The sequence below is a fragment of the Crocodylus porosus genome, unplaced genomic scaffold (genome assembly GCF_001723895.1).
Source record: "Crocodylus porosus isolate Cpor-Errol unplaced genomic scaffold, CroPor_comp1, whole genome shotgun sequence".
Classification (NCBI taxonomy): domain Eukaryota; kingdom Metazoa; phylum Chordata; order Crocodylia; family Crocodylidae; genus Crocodylus; species Crocodylus porosus.
The window spans coordinates 6660848-6678294 of NW_017728913.1; the positions used below are offsets into that span (position 1 = coordinate 6660848).

The following is a 17447-nucleotide window of genomic DNA, read 5'->3' on the forward strand; positions in this document are numbered from 1 at the left end:
GGGGAAATAGCGGAGTAGCACACGCACAGGCAGTTCTCCCTTGCAGCGCAAAGAACATCTGAACCTGCGGTATGTGGTGCTGCAGATGCGTTTGTGACACCATGTACCTCATGGCCATGCTTGTCTGGACATGACCACTGAGTCTCTCCCTGGACTGCTGGAAATGGACCAAACTGCTGTAGCTTGTTTTCTGGGGTTGGAGCTGTATTGTAGTTGCTGTGGTGGTCCATGAAATATGTGCCAAGCAAGGCTTTTTAATTTTGATGACTTCTTTTATTGAACCAACTGTATAAAGTTAGGGAGGATCTTAGGTAATCCTTGGTTCTGTATCTCCCACCAGATTCATCTCCAACTTCTGTTTACAGACTCCTTCTGCTTCCTTTTCTAGACCAGATCCTTTAATGGCTTGATATCCCCTTAGGCCCGACTCTAAGATCCAAGAAGCAGAAACTATTGTTCACTTCAGAAGTCTTATCCTTTTGTTTCCTGTTTGCTTCCCTTTGATTTAATGCTACCCGGTCATGCAGGTTATATGCACTCAGATTACCTGCTTTATCCCTATAAAAAATACAGAACTTCCTCATTCCCACACTAATTCAAGCTGTATTTTTTCAAAAACTTTAAAAATATTAAAAAAAAAAAAAAAAAGGAATTCAGGCTCTTGTATCTATTTCTGCTTCTAGACAGTGTTGCTAATTGTATGTTGTTTTGCAAATGTGGCTGTATAACTGCAGAATATCTTGATTTGTTGCCAAATGAATGTGCATATTAAAGGAGAGAGGGCTTGAAAATGCACAATCGTAATTGGTACATTTTAACTGCATGATTTGCATGCCTGTACTCATGTGAGCATGTATGGAAAACTTCATACTCAGCACAAAAGCAAGGCTGGGTAACCGTGACACTTAATGCTAGTTGTGGCATTAGAAGAGAGAAAATACAAAGGGAAGGGGAAAGGAGAGAAGTAAACAAGTCTGAATTCACAGCCTCTTTTGTTCTGGGTGTGCAAATACTACTATTTAGTATCTGCTGAGTGATACCTTTGAGAGAGACTGTCCACTTAAGCCTAATTTTTCTGGGAACTATTTTTCCCTAAGATTACTAAACTGAAAGAAGACAGCTGGAATAAAAGGAGTTCTGACTTCCATTTTGTTCATTTAAAGCCTTTTGCGCATAGCCAGTCAAGGTCTCCTGTTTGTGTAGAAATAGAGGAAAGAAAAACACGGGAAAATACGATCCTAAAACCATAAAAGTTGGCAGGAGACTTTAAATTCCCAATTATTTAATGGACGGTCTTGCAGTAATGTGGCTGAGAAGTGAGAATGTGTCCTAGAGGAGAGTGCTCTGCCCAGATATTTTTCCACATTGCTATTTTATAGGGCAGTTATGCAATTAAATTATAATTATTTTAGCTTGTGCTAGACCCAAGAAGTGCTGGGTATCCTCCAAACAGAGAGGAAAGTATGGTTCTAATTCTAAAGACATTATCATCCAAAAAGGCAAAGATGAGATTTAGATAACAAAGATACAAGAACCTCAGGGTGGGAAAGGTAAGGTGACCTCTTTACTACTTCCCTTAGTATGTGCAGTTAAAAATTACATTTTTCCAATAATTCCCAAGTTACAGTTCAGGCTTCTCTTGTTTGTGTGTGCATGTGTATATTTTTGCACTTGTTATTCTTAACATTCAGTTCATTCCCTCTACATAATTGAATAATTTGTTCATCAGGTAAATTTAAATAGTGAATAGAGCACTATGGCCCTTCTTCTCTTCCATAACTCCCTCACAGAAGTGAACCCCTCTTGTAGGACCCAGTTCAGTGTTATAGGAAAAAACACTGAACTGGAAGGGGCCTCAGGAGGTCATCTAGTCCAGGGTTGTTTGACCCTGGCCCAAATCTATCACCTGTCACTGTCATCCTGCTTGCAGCCCTCCCCCAAGTCCATGGAGATCCCTGCAGGCCATGCCCCTGAGAGTTAGACTGGGCATGCATGGTGGCATGGGCCTCAGTACCAGTGGGTGGGCTCTGATCTGGCTCTGTGCCGCCCATGAGGCCTAATGGTTGAGTGCCATTGATCTAAGCCCCTGAAAGGCAGGATTGTCCCTTTAGTCAAGAGCTTGTCTAACCTGCTGTTAAAAATGCCCAAGGACTGAGATTCTGCAACCTCTCTAGGTAATCTTTTCCAATGCCTAATGGCCCTCCTAGTAAGAAAGTTCTTCCTGATATCCAGTCTAAATTTTACTGAAATTTGAGGCTGTTACTCTTAGTCCTATCCCTTGCAGCCACAAACAATCTATTTTTTTATCCTCTTTATAACCACCCTCTAGATCAGGGGTTCTCAAACTGTAAGCAACTTAAAAGGGGGCTGCAAACTTCTCAGGGGGTACTGCGGGGAAGCAGTGTGCAGCGGTGGTGGGCAAGGGTGGATTGAGGTGGCTAATGTGTGCGAACTCCCTGTCCCCCACCACTGCCATCCAGCACTCGAAGTTGCCGTAGCACAAAGTTTGAGAACCCCTGCTCTGGTTATTTGAGGATTTATCAAATTCTCAGTCTTCTCTTCTTTAGACTAAATAATCTCAGTTCTTTTCAGTCTTCCATTGCAAGCCATATTTCCTGTAAGTCACATTTCCCATCATTTCTGCTGCTTTCAGTTGGACTCTAACCAGTCCACATCTTTCTTGAAGTGCAGGGCTGAAAACTGGAGTGGTAATCCAGCTGAGGCCTCACCAATACTGAATAGATTAGAAGGATCATTTCCTTTTGATTTGCAAGTGATGTTCCTGCTAATACAACCCAATGTGCTGTTGGCTTTTTTGGCAACAAGAGTATCCTGTTGGCTCATTCATCTTATGGTCCATTAACCCCAAGTCTTTCTGCAGGACTACAGCTTCACCAGTCGTCCCGCAGTCTGTATTTGTGTATAAAATTGTTTCATCCTAAGTACAGGACTTTGCATATGTCTTTGTTGAATTTCATTTAATTGATTCCATTTTATCAAGGTCATTCTGAATTATAGCCCTCCTCTCCAGAGTTTCTGCAACTCCACTAACTTGGTATCATCTGCAGATTTGCTAAACATGTACCCAGTCCCATCCTTTTTATTAATGAAGATACTGAATAATACCAGACCCAGATGTTTTGTTTTGTTTAAACCTGGCCTATTCTGATACCCTTTATAAGATTGATTACCCTTTGGATACATCTCCAACGCGCCATTCTGATGAAAAACTGAACCTCTTGTATAACCTTCCTCTCTGTTTATCTAGTTGCATCTGAAGTTCCATTTTAAGATGCACAGGTTCCACTTTAACACACCACTTTCTGGTAGATGCAGTGCTTTGGGTAAATTCGATGTCTTTTATTAAACCAACTCAAATAGTTGGAAAAATTCTTCTTTGCAAGCTTTCAGGTACAAACAGCCTTCATCAGGCTGAGCCTGAAAGCTTGCAAAGAAGAATTTTTCTAACTATTTTGGTCGATCTAAAAAGATATCAGATTGACTCAAAGAACCTTGTCTGCCTATGTCCTTAGACCAACACAACTACAACTTATACCCCTGAAACTTTTTGGTAGTGCTTCTGTTCATTTACATATCAGCTTTCAAAGCAGGAGTCATTGACTGAATAGCTAGCTGCTGCTCTATCGGTGATGAGGTTGGTGACAGTTATTCATTATTCATGGTTGACCTGTTTTTTAATTGGCTGAGAATAGGCTGCATGTATATGTCATTTTTCATCTATGTATAGTGTGGTGTTGTACAGAAGTATTCGGTATCACTATCCCATTTTATAGGTGGAGAAACTGAGGCATAGTGATTAAGTGACTTGTCCAAAGTCACCCAACAGATCAGTGACAGAACAGGGAATAGAACCTGGGTGTCCTGGGTTTCAGTCTAGTGCCTAGTTTAATAGGTCTAATCAGATTTTCTCTACAGAGAAAATGTGGGTTTTAGTGTGGTCTGTTCAGTGAACAAGACAATGAGATTCACAGTTAACTGTGTAATTTTGAAATCTAATCTGTTTTAAATATTTTTTTAATTGGCTTTTATTGTCTCCAGGTGTCCTGGCTTGTCTGGATGGGTATATGAACATAGCTTTGGAACAGACAGAAGAATATGTAAATGGACAGTTAAAGAACAAGTATGGGGATGCATTTATCCGAGGCAACAATGGTAACTCTTCCCTGGAATACTCTGAATTAGAAAATCTTATATATATGCAATTTTGAATCTGAGGCATCTGTAAGGACAAAATTAGGTGTTTCCTGTCAGTAGCCACATCGACATTCTTATGTTAAAAGCCTGGGTGATTCCCCTCCCCTCCCCCCCGTCTTACCTGGTGTATGTGTTCAGTTCCTAATTTCCCCTTTACAGATCCATGTTGGATCTTTCCCTTGCTTGGCTTTGTGTTTTAATTTATATATGCAATAGCATGAGGGATGAGTGGGTGAACAGGGTGCAAATCCTGGGCACTCGTTAAAGGGTGGGGGGTGTCTTACCCTGCTGTCCCCCACTCTCCGTCTTCTTGCAACTTTCCAGTTTCAGCTCCAGAAGTGGTGAAGGAGGATGCGACCAAGGGAAGGGCATCCTGGGAAATGTTGTCCTGTTGAGTGGTAGCAGGCAAGGCAGGAAAAATAGCTGGAATTTACCCTGCTTGGAGGGGGGACACTATTTTTTGTTACTGAAAACAGTCTGCAAAAGAGGTGACTTCTCTTCTCAGCAGCAGTGAACTCTGTCTGGCTCTCTTGTGCCACAGCCTGTTGCCAGGGGCTCTAACTCGAGAGGCCCTGCAAAAAACATACAGGAAGCTGATGAGGGGTGGACAGTGAGGGCTGTCCTGGATGCACTTCTGGCCAGTTGCGTGTCTGTGTGCATGTCTTGAATTCTTGGGAGAGAGCCCTTTCTTTCCTGACCCCTTGGAAAACCTGCATTTTTGATCTCGTTCTCACAACTGGCAGCACTTTTCTCACCAGTTCTATTCTCCTGTACTTTTTGTCTGTCCAAATATCTCCTGCAGAACAGTTTACCATGTCTTGCTCAATTAGCACTGTATAAATTTATGGTGTTATATAGATGCAGATAGTACTGCTCCAGCCTCTTGAATGGTTATCTAGTTCTGAGTGCTGGCTACATTTGCTGTCCTGAAGTTAATACTTAAAAATGTGCTTGCAGGTAGCGATGTTAACATCAGTCAGGAAGATGACAATAATTATTAACACTAATACTTTATATTTATGCTGGGTGGAGTGTAAGACAGACAGACAGACAGACAGACAGACAGACCTATCTAAATAGATATAATCTTTTTTCTTTTAGTTTGGTTCAAGGGAAGTTATGACCTTAACTTCAGAACAGGGCAGGTTTGTGAAAGCTCTGAGAGAATAGGTTGAGCAGGGAAACGAGATCGCAGTTTGAGAACGTGTAAAATATTTCATTATTAACCATACTGAGCACCCAAGATGTAACTACCATAAATTCCTCCACCTCAGAGTAAACCATTTTCTAAAAGGTAGTGAGCAACATAGCATTATCTTGGTACTGGCTAAGTGGATGGATGTGTCATAATTGTCATAATTTTTTTTTAATGAACTTTGCAATAATGTTTGGTTGAGAAAGTAAGAATCCTGAACTGTTTGTTGGAAGAGCATGTTATTTCTGACATCCTTAATCTCAGCATCCTAAAAGCTAGTTGCACTTTCCTGTCCTTGCCATTGTAGATAAGAGAAAGGAGATTGTTCCAAAAGCCAATCCCATAGAGTTCCTCTCTGTAGACAGGGTCTGTTTTTGTGTAGTTACAGAAATGAAGCTACATATTTATTGTGAAAAAGTAGCCTATTAAATATTACATAGGTGTAACTTAATTTTTTAATATTGCTGTTGGAACCTTAACTTTTACATTTCCTGATTTCTCCTATAAAAACTAACTTTGGTTTTGTGTTAAATGGGATTTTTTACATCTTTATTTAACTGGTGGGATGAAAATGGGCTGTTCTGGGTAAACAGATTGCTGCACCTTATTTACTAGAATTCTGAAACATGTTCCACTTCTTCCTTTTCACAGTTCTGTACATAAGCACACAGAAGAGGAGGATGTGAAGATGCCAAAAAAGGGATATTTTGTACTGAAGAACTTTTTTTTCGCCCTGAATGATGAGACCTGTTTGATTTGTAGCTAGTGCTCTTTGGTTGAAAAATACAGCTGTTTAAATATTTCTTCATGTGCTGTGAAGCCAGATATACCACAGTGACTACTACCGGAAGGATGTTGCTTTTTTTTTTTTTTTTAATGCAAAGAAATACAATTGCATGTTTTTCTGGGTGCCTGATTTTTGAAGAAATGCTTTGTTCCACTGTGAACAAAGTGAAATAAGTGTGTAGGGGTGGGGTAGAGAATGGAGAATATTTATTGCTGCAGTATTAATTGAACGGAACATTTTGGTCTGGTTGCAGTTTGAGAATAACCATGCATTATAATCTGGTTGCATTGGCAAAATTACCTCCTCAGTTCCTCCTGGCTAAATGTGAATGGCTTGGTGAAAATAACCTATCCCTTGAAAGAGGGGGAATAAGGTCAGGTTTAAATTCCAAGCTACACTAAGAATCAGCAGGGTAAAAAGTTCAGCTGCTGACTGGTTAAATTAGCCAAAAAAAGCCCCCTTGAATTGTGTATTTGAATCGGGGGATGTAACCGTTGACACTTCAACAATGGGGGTAGGGAAAGAACTGAATCAAATGGAAGAAAAGCCCCCAGGGTTAGCACTGTGCCAGCTATAGAAGTCAGTCACAAGTGAAAAGCTCTTCAGTTGGTATGCCAACGCAGCCAGCAGTCACTTCAAATCCTAGCAACTTTATTCCAGATTGCAGTTACTTTTGTATTTTGGTTTTTTTTTCCCTGTGTCTTCTCTCTACCAGTGCAAGTTTTTAAAATAGAGTTTAAAACACTGAGTTTTATTTTAATACATCTGAAGCTTTGGTTGTTTTTAGATGCTTAACGGATGAAGCTGTTTAGTCTCCATGTGGGTTCTAGTTTATATAAAACACACATTGTATGTTCTGTTCATGTCTGCATTATTTCCACTCGCTGTTCTCTTCCTACACCACACACACATATACCCATTCTTCAGCTACGTGCCAACCAGAAATGTGAACAAATAGATATCAAGCTCTTAGCATGTGGTGCATGTTGGGAGGAAAGGAATCGCTATGCAAGCAGGGAAGTCAAAACTGTTTGCTTGTATCCCACAGCAACTCTGAGAGATTAAATCAAAGACCAGTGAGGTTTTGGAGGGCTCCTTATTAGCTTAACATACTTTCCACCCCTCTTTCTCTCTCTCAGAATTAAAACTATGTTTTATTGCAATGATTAAAATACTGATGAAAATCAAGATTGGAACACTCCAGTGCTTAAAATGCTTTCCTGTTGATCAGCATAAGACTATCACTTGGGGTAATATGCTTCATGCTGAGGTTGTTTAACCAATTTGTTAATGAGGTTTTTTTTTTTCTGAAGCTCTGCTTTATTCTACAAGCAGTTTATGCTGCCATTAGGAACAACACATTTCTGAGCTGTGGTTGAATGAGCACCAGACAATTGTGTGAATGCAGTGTTGGCGCATACTTCTCAAATAATAATAGGTTTTTGGTGCAAGTAGGCAATGGTAATATTTCAGTTACCTATGGGAGAATAAGGCATGGTCTCTCTCTCTCTCTCTCTCTCTCTCTCTCTTTCTTTTCTTCCTTTAAAGACCAAGGAATAATTCAAAACAGTTATTTTGCAATTAATAGTTAACCTTTCTACATAAAATATTTCAGAAGGCTCTGCAGACCACGCAAAAAGAGGCACCACTTTATAATATGCTTCAATAATTTATCATTTCTTGACAAGGGCTTGAAAAGGGTCCAGCATGCAAGTACAAATCACCAATTTGCTCTTCTGTAAATGACTTCTTTTAAGAAGAAAATGGATGTGCCTCCAAGTGGAGCATGCAGTTTCTCATTTGTTTTGTAATGTGTGTGGAACTGGCAGGTTACTGTGTCCGTTCATTCACTGAAATTGCTTTTCAAGGTAACTAATTTTGTTTGTGTGGGTTTTTGGTTTTGTTTTGTATTATTTTTCCATCCCCCACAAAATCTGTAACATTTCATGAAGCTTTTATTTTTTTATTGTATTTAACTGAAGCTCCATTTTGGTAATTGCATATATAGAATTCTGTAATTGCAGTCCAATTTCTATATAGACTTGGCCCTGGATTAACTTTTAATCATGGTCCACTACATCTGAAATGTCACCAGGACAAATGATTTGTAATCATGCAAGTTGTCTGACATCAAAATGGCACTTGGCTGATACTCTGCACATCTTAACATTTTCTTATGTACTCTAGAACTGGAAATGAATAAAACAGGCAGCATTTTTTCCAAAGTACTGAAAAACTGTCATGTTCAAATAGTAGAGGAGATAAATGGATAAGCATTTTTGTGTGTGTGAGAGAGAGATGGTTATGATGTTCAAACAGACATTCAATTTGATTGGCGTTGTTTTTTTTTTTTAAATAAGTGCTTTTTCAGAGTAACCCTTACAGAAGTGTCCAGAAGTCAGTGGGAATGGGATGCCTGCCTCCTTTAGTCATTTCTGAAATATTTCATCCAATCTCTCCTTTGCCTCCCTCTTTATAATCAAATAGCTATTGGTGAACGTCGTCCTGGTCTTTTACCAGGAATTCAAGTGTGTAGGATGGAACTTACTTTGTGCATTTGTCTACCTTGGATTTATTTTATGCGTCTGTTAAACTGCTATGGTCTACACCACTGCAAATCCCAGCTGCAAGTGAATCAGGCAAGGGTAGTTGGCTTTCAGGATTACATCCAAAACACAACCCAAACATACTGTTACATTTTTTTATGAATTTGATATGAGCGTCTTCTGTGGGCAGAAGGAAAATAGAACATGTGTACAAGCATACATACGAAAGAGACCAGAATGGCTCACTTAAATTGATTATTGTTTTTTAATACTTATAATGCTTAAGTTATAATGATACTTTGTATGGAGTTGTGCATGCACCAACAGAAATAATTTTTGTTGTTTGAATAAATAGTCTGCACAACTCTTCCCTGTGAGACACTGCTGATTCTCAATACTAACATGCTAATCCTTTGTATTAAATTGTAATGACAATCAGCATCAGAGTTGGTGAGGAAAAAATAGCAGTGTGACTTTTGTGGATTAAATAATAGCACTGCAAATTTAAATAACTAAATTAAAATACTACAGTCCTTTATAACCGGACAAGGAATGACATTTTCCACTGAACTAAACTCTCTTGCTTTTTATATAAAAGGAAATACTTTTTCTCTGGAATTAACATCCTAGATTAGCTTTCATCAGTTTTGGGTTTCTGTGGACTAATGCTGAATATGCCTACATGGGAATTATGAATGCGGGAAAAGAAGTCCCTGCTTTAGGAACAGCCCACATCTTTTTAAAGCTCAGTCATACACATAGAATAAAAGGATGTGCTACATCATCTTTCTTCCTTACTCTTTATTCAAAGTTAGATTCTAGGAGTGACTAGCAATGTTTGGTTTTTTTTGTTTTTTTTTAATCCCCCCCCCCCCCAAATCTCATGTAAGCACTGTTTCCCACAAGTTTTTAAAAAGAAGCCGGGTAAGTTAGCTGTGGTGTACTGCATCTCCAGAAATGAGAGAGAAAGGAAAAGCAGTGGAAAAAGTCTTGTAAAGAGCTACATATTTACTAGGTAGAAGAGGGAGTTGGAGCTGGCAGCAGTCAAAAGCAAAATGACCATCTGAAGCCTGCAGCTGGCTTAAAATAAAATATCACAATTTTTCTATGGGCTTTTTCTCCTGCTACAGTTAGCACTGTCACTGCTGATGGTGCTTTTTGCCTTTGCAGATTTAAATGTTAATGTTGTCATTGGCTTTTGAAAAAAGAACTTAAAATCCCGGTCTCTGGCCTTAGCAAGTAAAAAGGCTTTTTAATTCATTTTCCAAACTTTTTTTTCTTTGAATTGAGATGAGATGTGCGTTCTGCATAATGGATGGAATATCTAGTAATGGCTAAAAGGTAAGTGCTGTGGGTAGATCATGAGTGAAAGTAATCTGCTGTGTAAAAGCCTAGGCCTACAACATTATTGGACTTATCAACCTGATAGCTAAGTTTCATGAAATATAAAGTGTGACTTAATGGCTTGTTTAAATTACTAAACCACTGTAGAATATAAAATTTTGCCTGGCACTATTCCAATCCCTGTCCTTCCCCCCCCCCCGCCCCCCCCAACATTTCCTTGCATCGCCCCATTGCATTACTATTTCCAGTGCCTTTCCCAGCATATGGCTGAGATTAGGGCATGGTTGGTAGCTGTCTGGTCAATACTTAATCCCCAAAAGGCAATGCTGTTTGGGAGATACTGCCTTCACCATCTCTTCTGGTTGTAACATCCTATGGAAGGTGTATGCCTGCCATTTGTTGGAATTCACAGTTGGAGATTGCTGTGAGAACTGCTGTAATAACGACCACAACAGGCTTTTTTCCATCTATGCTTCAGTAGATGATTGTGAGCACATTTTCCTGACTTTGCTGCTGGTAAACCATGCCTGTTTTTCAAGTAAAAAAATAGGCGGCAGTGTTGCATTTTATATTGGACTGTGTATTAAACCCACCCAGAAGCTAAAACTACAGAAAGCTGCATCCTTCTAAATAATGGCGTTGCTTGCTGGGAGCACATTGTACTTCTGGTCTCTGATCTATATTGTCTTCCTGCTGGGTTCCCTTCTTGTAAAAGCCACTATTGAAACAGGTTTGGGAATCATCGCAGACAGTTCAATGAAAACCTCTGCTCGCTGTTTGATAATAACTGACAAAGGACACAAGTTCTTGGGGAGGGTAAAGGGGTAAGCAAAAGGAATGGGAAAAAACACTACTGAGAATGTTACGAGGCTGTGATATGAGATACAAGGCGACAGTACTCAATCAACTGGACTGCTGTGTGTAGTGACTGGAATTAAGTCTTAGTGGACTGAGCAGGATAATAGGGTTCAAGTATTATATAAGGAGATAGAAGTATTTCTAGGCCTTCAGTTCCCCAAAAGAAAATAACAAATGACTTGACAGGTTAGTTTAGAAAGGAAACCAAAAAAAACCCAAAACCATGAGACAAAACAGTAGTGGTCTGGAGAAAGGAAATTAGGCTCTCCTGTTTACTCTTCCTGTAATACAGGCACAAGGGAAAGTCAGTGAAACAGGAACAACAAAATTAAAGCTAGTAGGGTTTTTTTTGTTTGTTTGGTTGGGTTTTTTTGCACAATTGTCCTTTGAAGCTCCCACGGATTTTGAAACCAAAAGATTGGTAGGATTCAAGGAAGAATATATCATTTATGTAGACCAAGACATTGTCTAATTAATTTTTTAACTGATTATAAACAGTCAAGTTTTGAGGCTGCTCAGCCATTACTTGTCAGAAGTCGGGAAGAAATTCCCTCCCTATGCATCTTTTGGCATATATCATATCCCATACAACATGCCCCAGAATTAAGCTATGCACCTCATTTTTGAAAGGCGGAATGAAGGGAAGAAAAAGACATTTGCTTCCTGAGTAGCCCCTGGAGATCACATGGAGACTTACTTTTGCTTTTGCCTGACAAGCTTAACTGAAAGAAGCTGCTGTTACTGCATTTCCTCACTTATAATGGACACCCCAATTTCCAGCAGCTGTTTATTTGGAAAAAAAGGGTGTGGGTTGTATGTGAGAAAATACTGTATATCCGCTATATCAGGGGCAGGCAATTAATTTGGGCAGAGGACCACTTAGTTTTGGCAAGCTGTTGAGGGCTGCATGGGTAGCCCCACCCCTTGACAGGTGCCCTGCCCCCTTGTCACCATCTTGGGACCAATGTTGCAGGGCCAGCACTGGTGGAGCCCAGAGCAGAGCACAGGCTGGCAGATGTCTGTGGAGCCAGGTTGGACTGCACCAGCAGGGAGGGGGGGAGCTGGCCTGGCTGCATAGAGCCCGTGCCAGCCAACCCTGTGCTCCTGCTGCCCTGCTCTGGGCACCGCTAACGCTGGCCCCAGGACCCCGGTGCGGGCCCTGTGCACTCACGCGTTCCCAGTGCCGTGGTTCAGGCAGGGGCAGCATGCAGCCCCAACACCCTGCTCCACAGCAGGGAACAAACTGGTGCTGAGTGCAAGGAAAAGTGGCCCCTCCACTGGCCCGTGGCCGCTCCTTGCTGTCCTGAGCAGGCACAGGCAGGGGCCAGGGTGGAGAGGCAGCAGATGTTTGCAGCTGGCCCAGGTTCTGGGTAGCTGCTGACGGCTACAGAGCCTAGGCTGGGGGGCAGGGGCACAAGCAGGGCATCCTGCCCTGTACCTCCTGCCTTCATTTTGTTTTGAGCAGGCATAGGTAGCCCCACGCAGGCTGCGAGCAAGTGCAGTGCTGGGCATGGGGTGGGTAAGGGGCCGCTTTTCCCCTGTACTCAGTACCAGCTTGTAACCCACCCCTGCTGCAAGCCTGGACCCCACACCAGCTCCGGGCTTGCCTGTTGGGGCTGCACATGGCTGTGGCCCCCCCCAGCCCCTGCTTGCCACACCGGGCAGTGTTTGCCACCACTGCCTCTGGGCTGCCCAGTGCGTGAGCTCCAGGTGGGCAGCAGCAGTAAACGCTGCCCAGTGGGGCAAGCAGGGGGGCTGTAGCTGCTGCCACCATGCGCAGCCCCAATGGGCAAGCCCAGAGCCAGCATGGAGCCCAGGCTGGCAGTAAAGGCGGGTTACAAGGTGGTGCTGAGGGAAGTGGCCCTGTGCCAGCCCCGTGGCCAGTGCCCTGCACTGCAGCTGCTTGCAGCCCGTTTGGAGCTGTGAGTGACTGCAGCAGGGAGTGCTGGCCAGCAGATGGGTGAGGGGACTCTTCTCCAGACTCCTTAGGTGAGGTCCTGGCCGGGGCAGCCATGTGGTCCCAGGCCAGAAGCCCCTGCTGGGGCTTCCACCTGGGGAGCAAGGTCAGGCGGGCTTCCCTTGGGTCCTACTGCCCCTGGTTCCTGTCATTTTTTTTTACAGGAGCCAAAGAAAGAGAAATACTAATTTTCTAAATTTTTTTAGGGGCCTTGGAGGCCGGACAGAACGGTCTCACAGGCCGGATGCAGCCCATGGGCTGTATTTTGCCCACCCCTGCACTATATGGAAGTTCATCATGTGCCTCGCCATGAAGTAGTTATTGGCTGATATTAAAGACAGACTACTGGAGTAGGTGAGCTGGTCTGGTCTAGTCTGGCAATTTCTATGCATCTAATCTTAAAAAAATCCATTGCGATGAACAGCTTGTGGAACTTCAGGATCCAGAGGCTGTTTTGAAGTGTTGGATAAACAGAGCAGCTAAATGTTTCTAAATGCTAAAAAAAGCCTGATCAGCAGAGTTCTGAACCATGTTGAACTTTTTAATTGCTAACCTTAATGTGACAAGACTATTCACACCTCTTTTAGTGTTATTGTACCAGGCTCTGTAGATCTAGGGATGAAGCACTGCATCACTTCACACTTGATTTACACTCTCAAAATTTGTAATCTAATTTTTTTTTCAGTGCACAGTTAAATTATGGTGGAATAGTCTATGCCAGGGGTGCTCACTTTCCTGCCTGTGGGCCAGATCCAGCCTGTGAGACCTTATCATCCAGCCTGTGGTTCTTCCTATAGGTCCCAAAATGTGGTGAGGGAGCAGTGGCAGTACTAGTTGCAACTCTCCTGTTGCCAAATTTCTGGACCTGTAGACAGTCCCGGGGGCTGGATGATGAGGCCCAACACACTAAATTGTGCCAGCGTGTGTCCAGAAACAGCATATGGCTGGATCCAGTGCCAGATCTGGCCTATGAACTGCCCTGTAGCTGCCCCCCCCCACCCCCGTCCAGGGAGCCAGAAGTTTGAGCACCATTGGTCTATGCCAAGAATTGGATTTCACAATGGTGGAGTACTGGCAGCTCTGCATGCAAAAAATTATAACAAACATTATATATGCTATGGTTTATATGGTTACCCTGCAAAGTTTCATCAAAATAAATCGTACACATTTCCTATTTAGTTTAATAGGAGAGCAAGCAAAGTACAGTTCTAGGTTGCCAGTTGCTGCTGCTCTTCCCTTTAGATTGCTGTTTGTCTGTGCTTATTCCTACTGAGAGGTTTTTATGTGATAGGTGCAACTATGCTCACCTTAATTTTAGATTTGAATCTAGTTTTAAGTGCTTAAAACATCAGCGAGGATGTAACTTAAATGCTGCCTGAACTTTATCAAATAATAGTATTTGGATTGGTTCATTCATGGCTAAAATAAATTTTGGTGTAGTTGTTTTGCTGAGCTTAGCAGTCAGAAAGTTCACAGGGAAAATAGCATTCTTTCCTCCCTGCAAACTCTAAATGTGGTTTGATTTATTTAAAATGCTCCCATCCATATCATTAGATACATGTACTCATTTTTGTACAAAATTCAGGAGATTAAAAATTGTAATAAAGGCAGATATGCAAGCATTTGCATATTTGCTATGACTGGTTAAAAGCAGAAGGGCATTTGCAGAGCTACAAGTTCTGCAGCATTTCAAAGCACTAAAAATATAGCGCTATAAGCATGGATAGATGTGCAGTGCCCCCACCACCCCAGCTGGAATGCTATCACAGTAGTTTTGTAGCATTCAGTTTTGTCTTCCAGCCAAGAAGGCTAAAATGTTGCTTAACTCTGTGACTCTTCTATCTCCTCTCCCCATTGCTGCTCCCAGTGGAGGTGGGACCCTGTCAGTTAATTCAATCATTAGAACCATAGAAAATGAGGGTTGGAAGGGACCTCAGAAGGTCATTCAGTCCAACCCCCTGCTCAAAGCAGGACCATCCCAGCCAAGTCTTTGTCTAGCTGGGTCTTGAAAACCTCTAAGGACGAAGCTTCCACCACCTCTCTAGGTCACCTGTCCCAGTGGTTTACTACCCTCCTAATGAGAAAATTCTTCCTAATATCTAACTTAAGCTTCCCTTGCTGCAACCTGAAACTGTTGCCCCTTGTTCTGTCATCTGCCACCACTGAGAACAGTCTTTTATCCTTTTTTGAACCCTGCTTCAGGTAGTTGAAGGTTGCTATTAAATCCTTCCTCAGTCTCCTCTTTAGACTAAATAACCTAAGTTCCCTCAGCTTGCCCCCATACATCATGTGCTCCAGCCCCCGAACCACTTTTGTTGCCACTGGTTGGACTCTCCAATTTTTCTACGTCTTTTCTGTAGTGGGGGGTCCCAAAACTGAACACTACTCCAGATGTGGCCTCACCAGTGCTGAATAGAGGGAAATAATCACTTCCTTTGATCTGCTGGAAACACACGTACCAGTGCAGCCCAGTATGCTGTTAGCCTTCTTGGCAACAAGGGCACACAGTGGGCTCATTCAGCTTCTTGTCCACTGTGACCCTAAAGTCCTTTTCTGCAGAGCTGCTGCCCAGCTAGTCAGTCCCCAGCCTGTACTGGTGCATGGGATTGCTCTGTCCTAAGTGCAGACTGCACTTGCCCTTGTTGAACCTCATGAGATTGCTTTCGGCCCGGTCCTTCAATTTGTTTCGGTCACTCTGAATCCTAGCCCTACCTTCCAGCGTATCTGCTCCCCTCAGGTTGGTGTCATTTGCAGACTTGCTGAGGGTGCCCTCTGTGCCATCTTCCAGGCAATTGGTGAAGACATTGAACAAAACCAGTCCCAGGACCGACCCCTGAGGCCCTCCACTTGATGCCAGCTGCCAACTAGACATCGAGCCATTGATTACTACTCTGAGCCTGATGCTCCAGTCAGTTTTCTGTCTACTTTGCAGTCCACTCATCCAGCCCATATTTCCCTAGCTTGCCTGCAAGAATGGTATAGGAGACCAATTAAAAGCCTTGCTAAAATCAAGGTATACCACATCCACTAGTCTCCCTGCATCCACAGAGCAGTCATCTCATCAGAAGAAAATCAGGTTGGTTAGGCATGACTTGCCTGCGATGAATACATGCTGATTGCTCCTAATCACCTTCTCGTCCCAGTACTTAGAAAAGGATTCCTTGAGGATCTGCTCTTTGATTTTTTTTTTTTTTCAGGGACTGAGGCAGTGGCGATGTGTAGGGGGTGCACGTTCACCCCTGAGAGCACTGGTGCATGCCTTGACTGCCTGCACTCGCTGCTTAGGTGATGGGCAGGCAGGAGCACCAATGCCCCCCCTTGCAAGCACCAGACGGGGAGTGGAGCGCCGTTGCGCTCCCTGAAGCTGCCGCAGCCACTTCTGGAAGCAGCTGCAGCAATCAGCCACCTGGCGATCAACCACAGGGGGACAGCCCCCCCACTAAGGTGGCACCAGTTGCCCATGGACTGAGGTACGGCTGCCTAGTCTGTAGTTCCCTGGATTCTCCTCTTTCCCTGTCTTAAATATAGGCAGTATGCCCAATTCCAAGCAGCCAGGACCTTTCCTGATTGCCATGAGTTTTCAAAGAAGCAGGCCAATGGCTCTGCAATCTCATCAGCCAACTCCCTCAGCACACTGATGCATCCCATCTGGCCCCATGGACGTCCAGCTTTTCTAAGTAGCCCCTAACCTGTTCTTTCATCACTGAGGGCCGCTCACCTCCTCTCCAAACTGCTGCCCGATGCAGTAGTCTGGGAGCTGACCTTGCCTGTGACAATGGAGGCAAAAAAGGCATTGAACACTTCAGCCTTTTCTGCATCCTCTGTCACAAGGTTGCCCCCCCTCCCCCACATTATATAAGGGACCCACACTTTCCCTGATTCTCCTCTTGCTACCAACATACTTTGTAGAAATCTTTCTTGTTACCCTTCACATCCCTTGCTAGCTGCAACTCATGCCCACTCCTCCATTGCCATCAGAAAGGCAAGCAGGTAGGAAGGACCAAAGCTGTCTCCCAGTACTAGGAAAGGTGAGCAGGCAAGTTGTCAGTAACCAAAGTAGGGAGGTGGGGGACAGGGCAGGCTGGTGGTCATCAATAGGCAGTGAAGGAGGGAAGGACAGCAGCTCAGAGCACTGATGCATTGGACAGACATTGTGTACAACACTACAAAATGTAGAAGTCCTGTTCCATTTGAGAATACATTTGTAGTGCTACAAAAACAGTCTGATCGTACCCTAAGACTTCCTTCCCCTCACCCCATTCACTTCATTGCAGCCACTGAAAGAAAAGGTAAAATGGGCTTTACAGTATATTTGTATGATCACTGAATTTAGGCACTGGGAAAGGATAAAATAGTTTCAGGTGAGAACAGAATTAGCATGAGATCATCTCTCCATCTCATTTGCGGAAACAACTGCTTTCCTTCAAAGCTTTAATAGTAATGCCATTCAAAACCAGCACCTTGATTTGTACTTGGGAACACTTGGGAATCTGGCGCAGACCACAAAATGCAGGGAGCGCTACTTCCCGGAAGAGAAGGGTGTGC

The 17447-nt window shown here is 43.0% G+C and overlaps 1 protein-coding gene across 1 annotated transcript in view; it reads left to right on the forward strand.

Moving 5' to 3' along the window:
• LSM6 (LSM6 homolog, U6 small nuclear RNA and mRNA degradation associated) overlaps window positions 1-9090 on the forward strand; it is a 16711-nt gene extending 7621 nt beyond the window's left edge. The window contains exons 3-4 of the mRNA XM_019534438.1: window positions 4060-4173; window positions 6062-9090. Coding sequence (XP_019389983.1) covers window positions 4060-4173; window positions 6062-6096 — 149 coding nt within the window. The 3' untranslated portion in view covers window positions 6097-9090. The remainder of the gene's footprint in view (window positions 1-4059; window positions 4174-6061) is intronic.
• Window positions 9091-17447: the final 8357 nt, after the last annotated feature.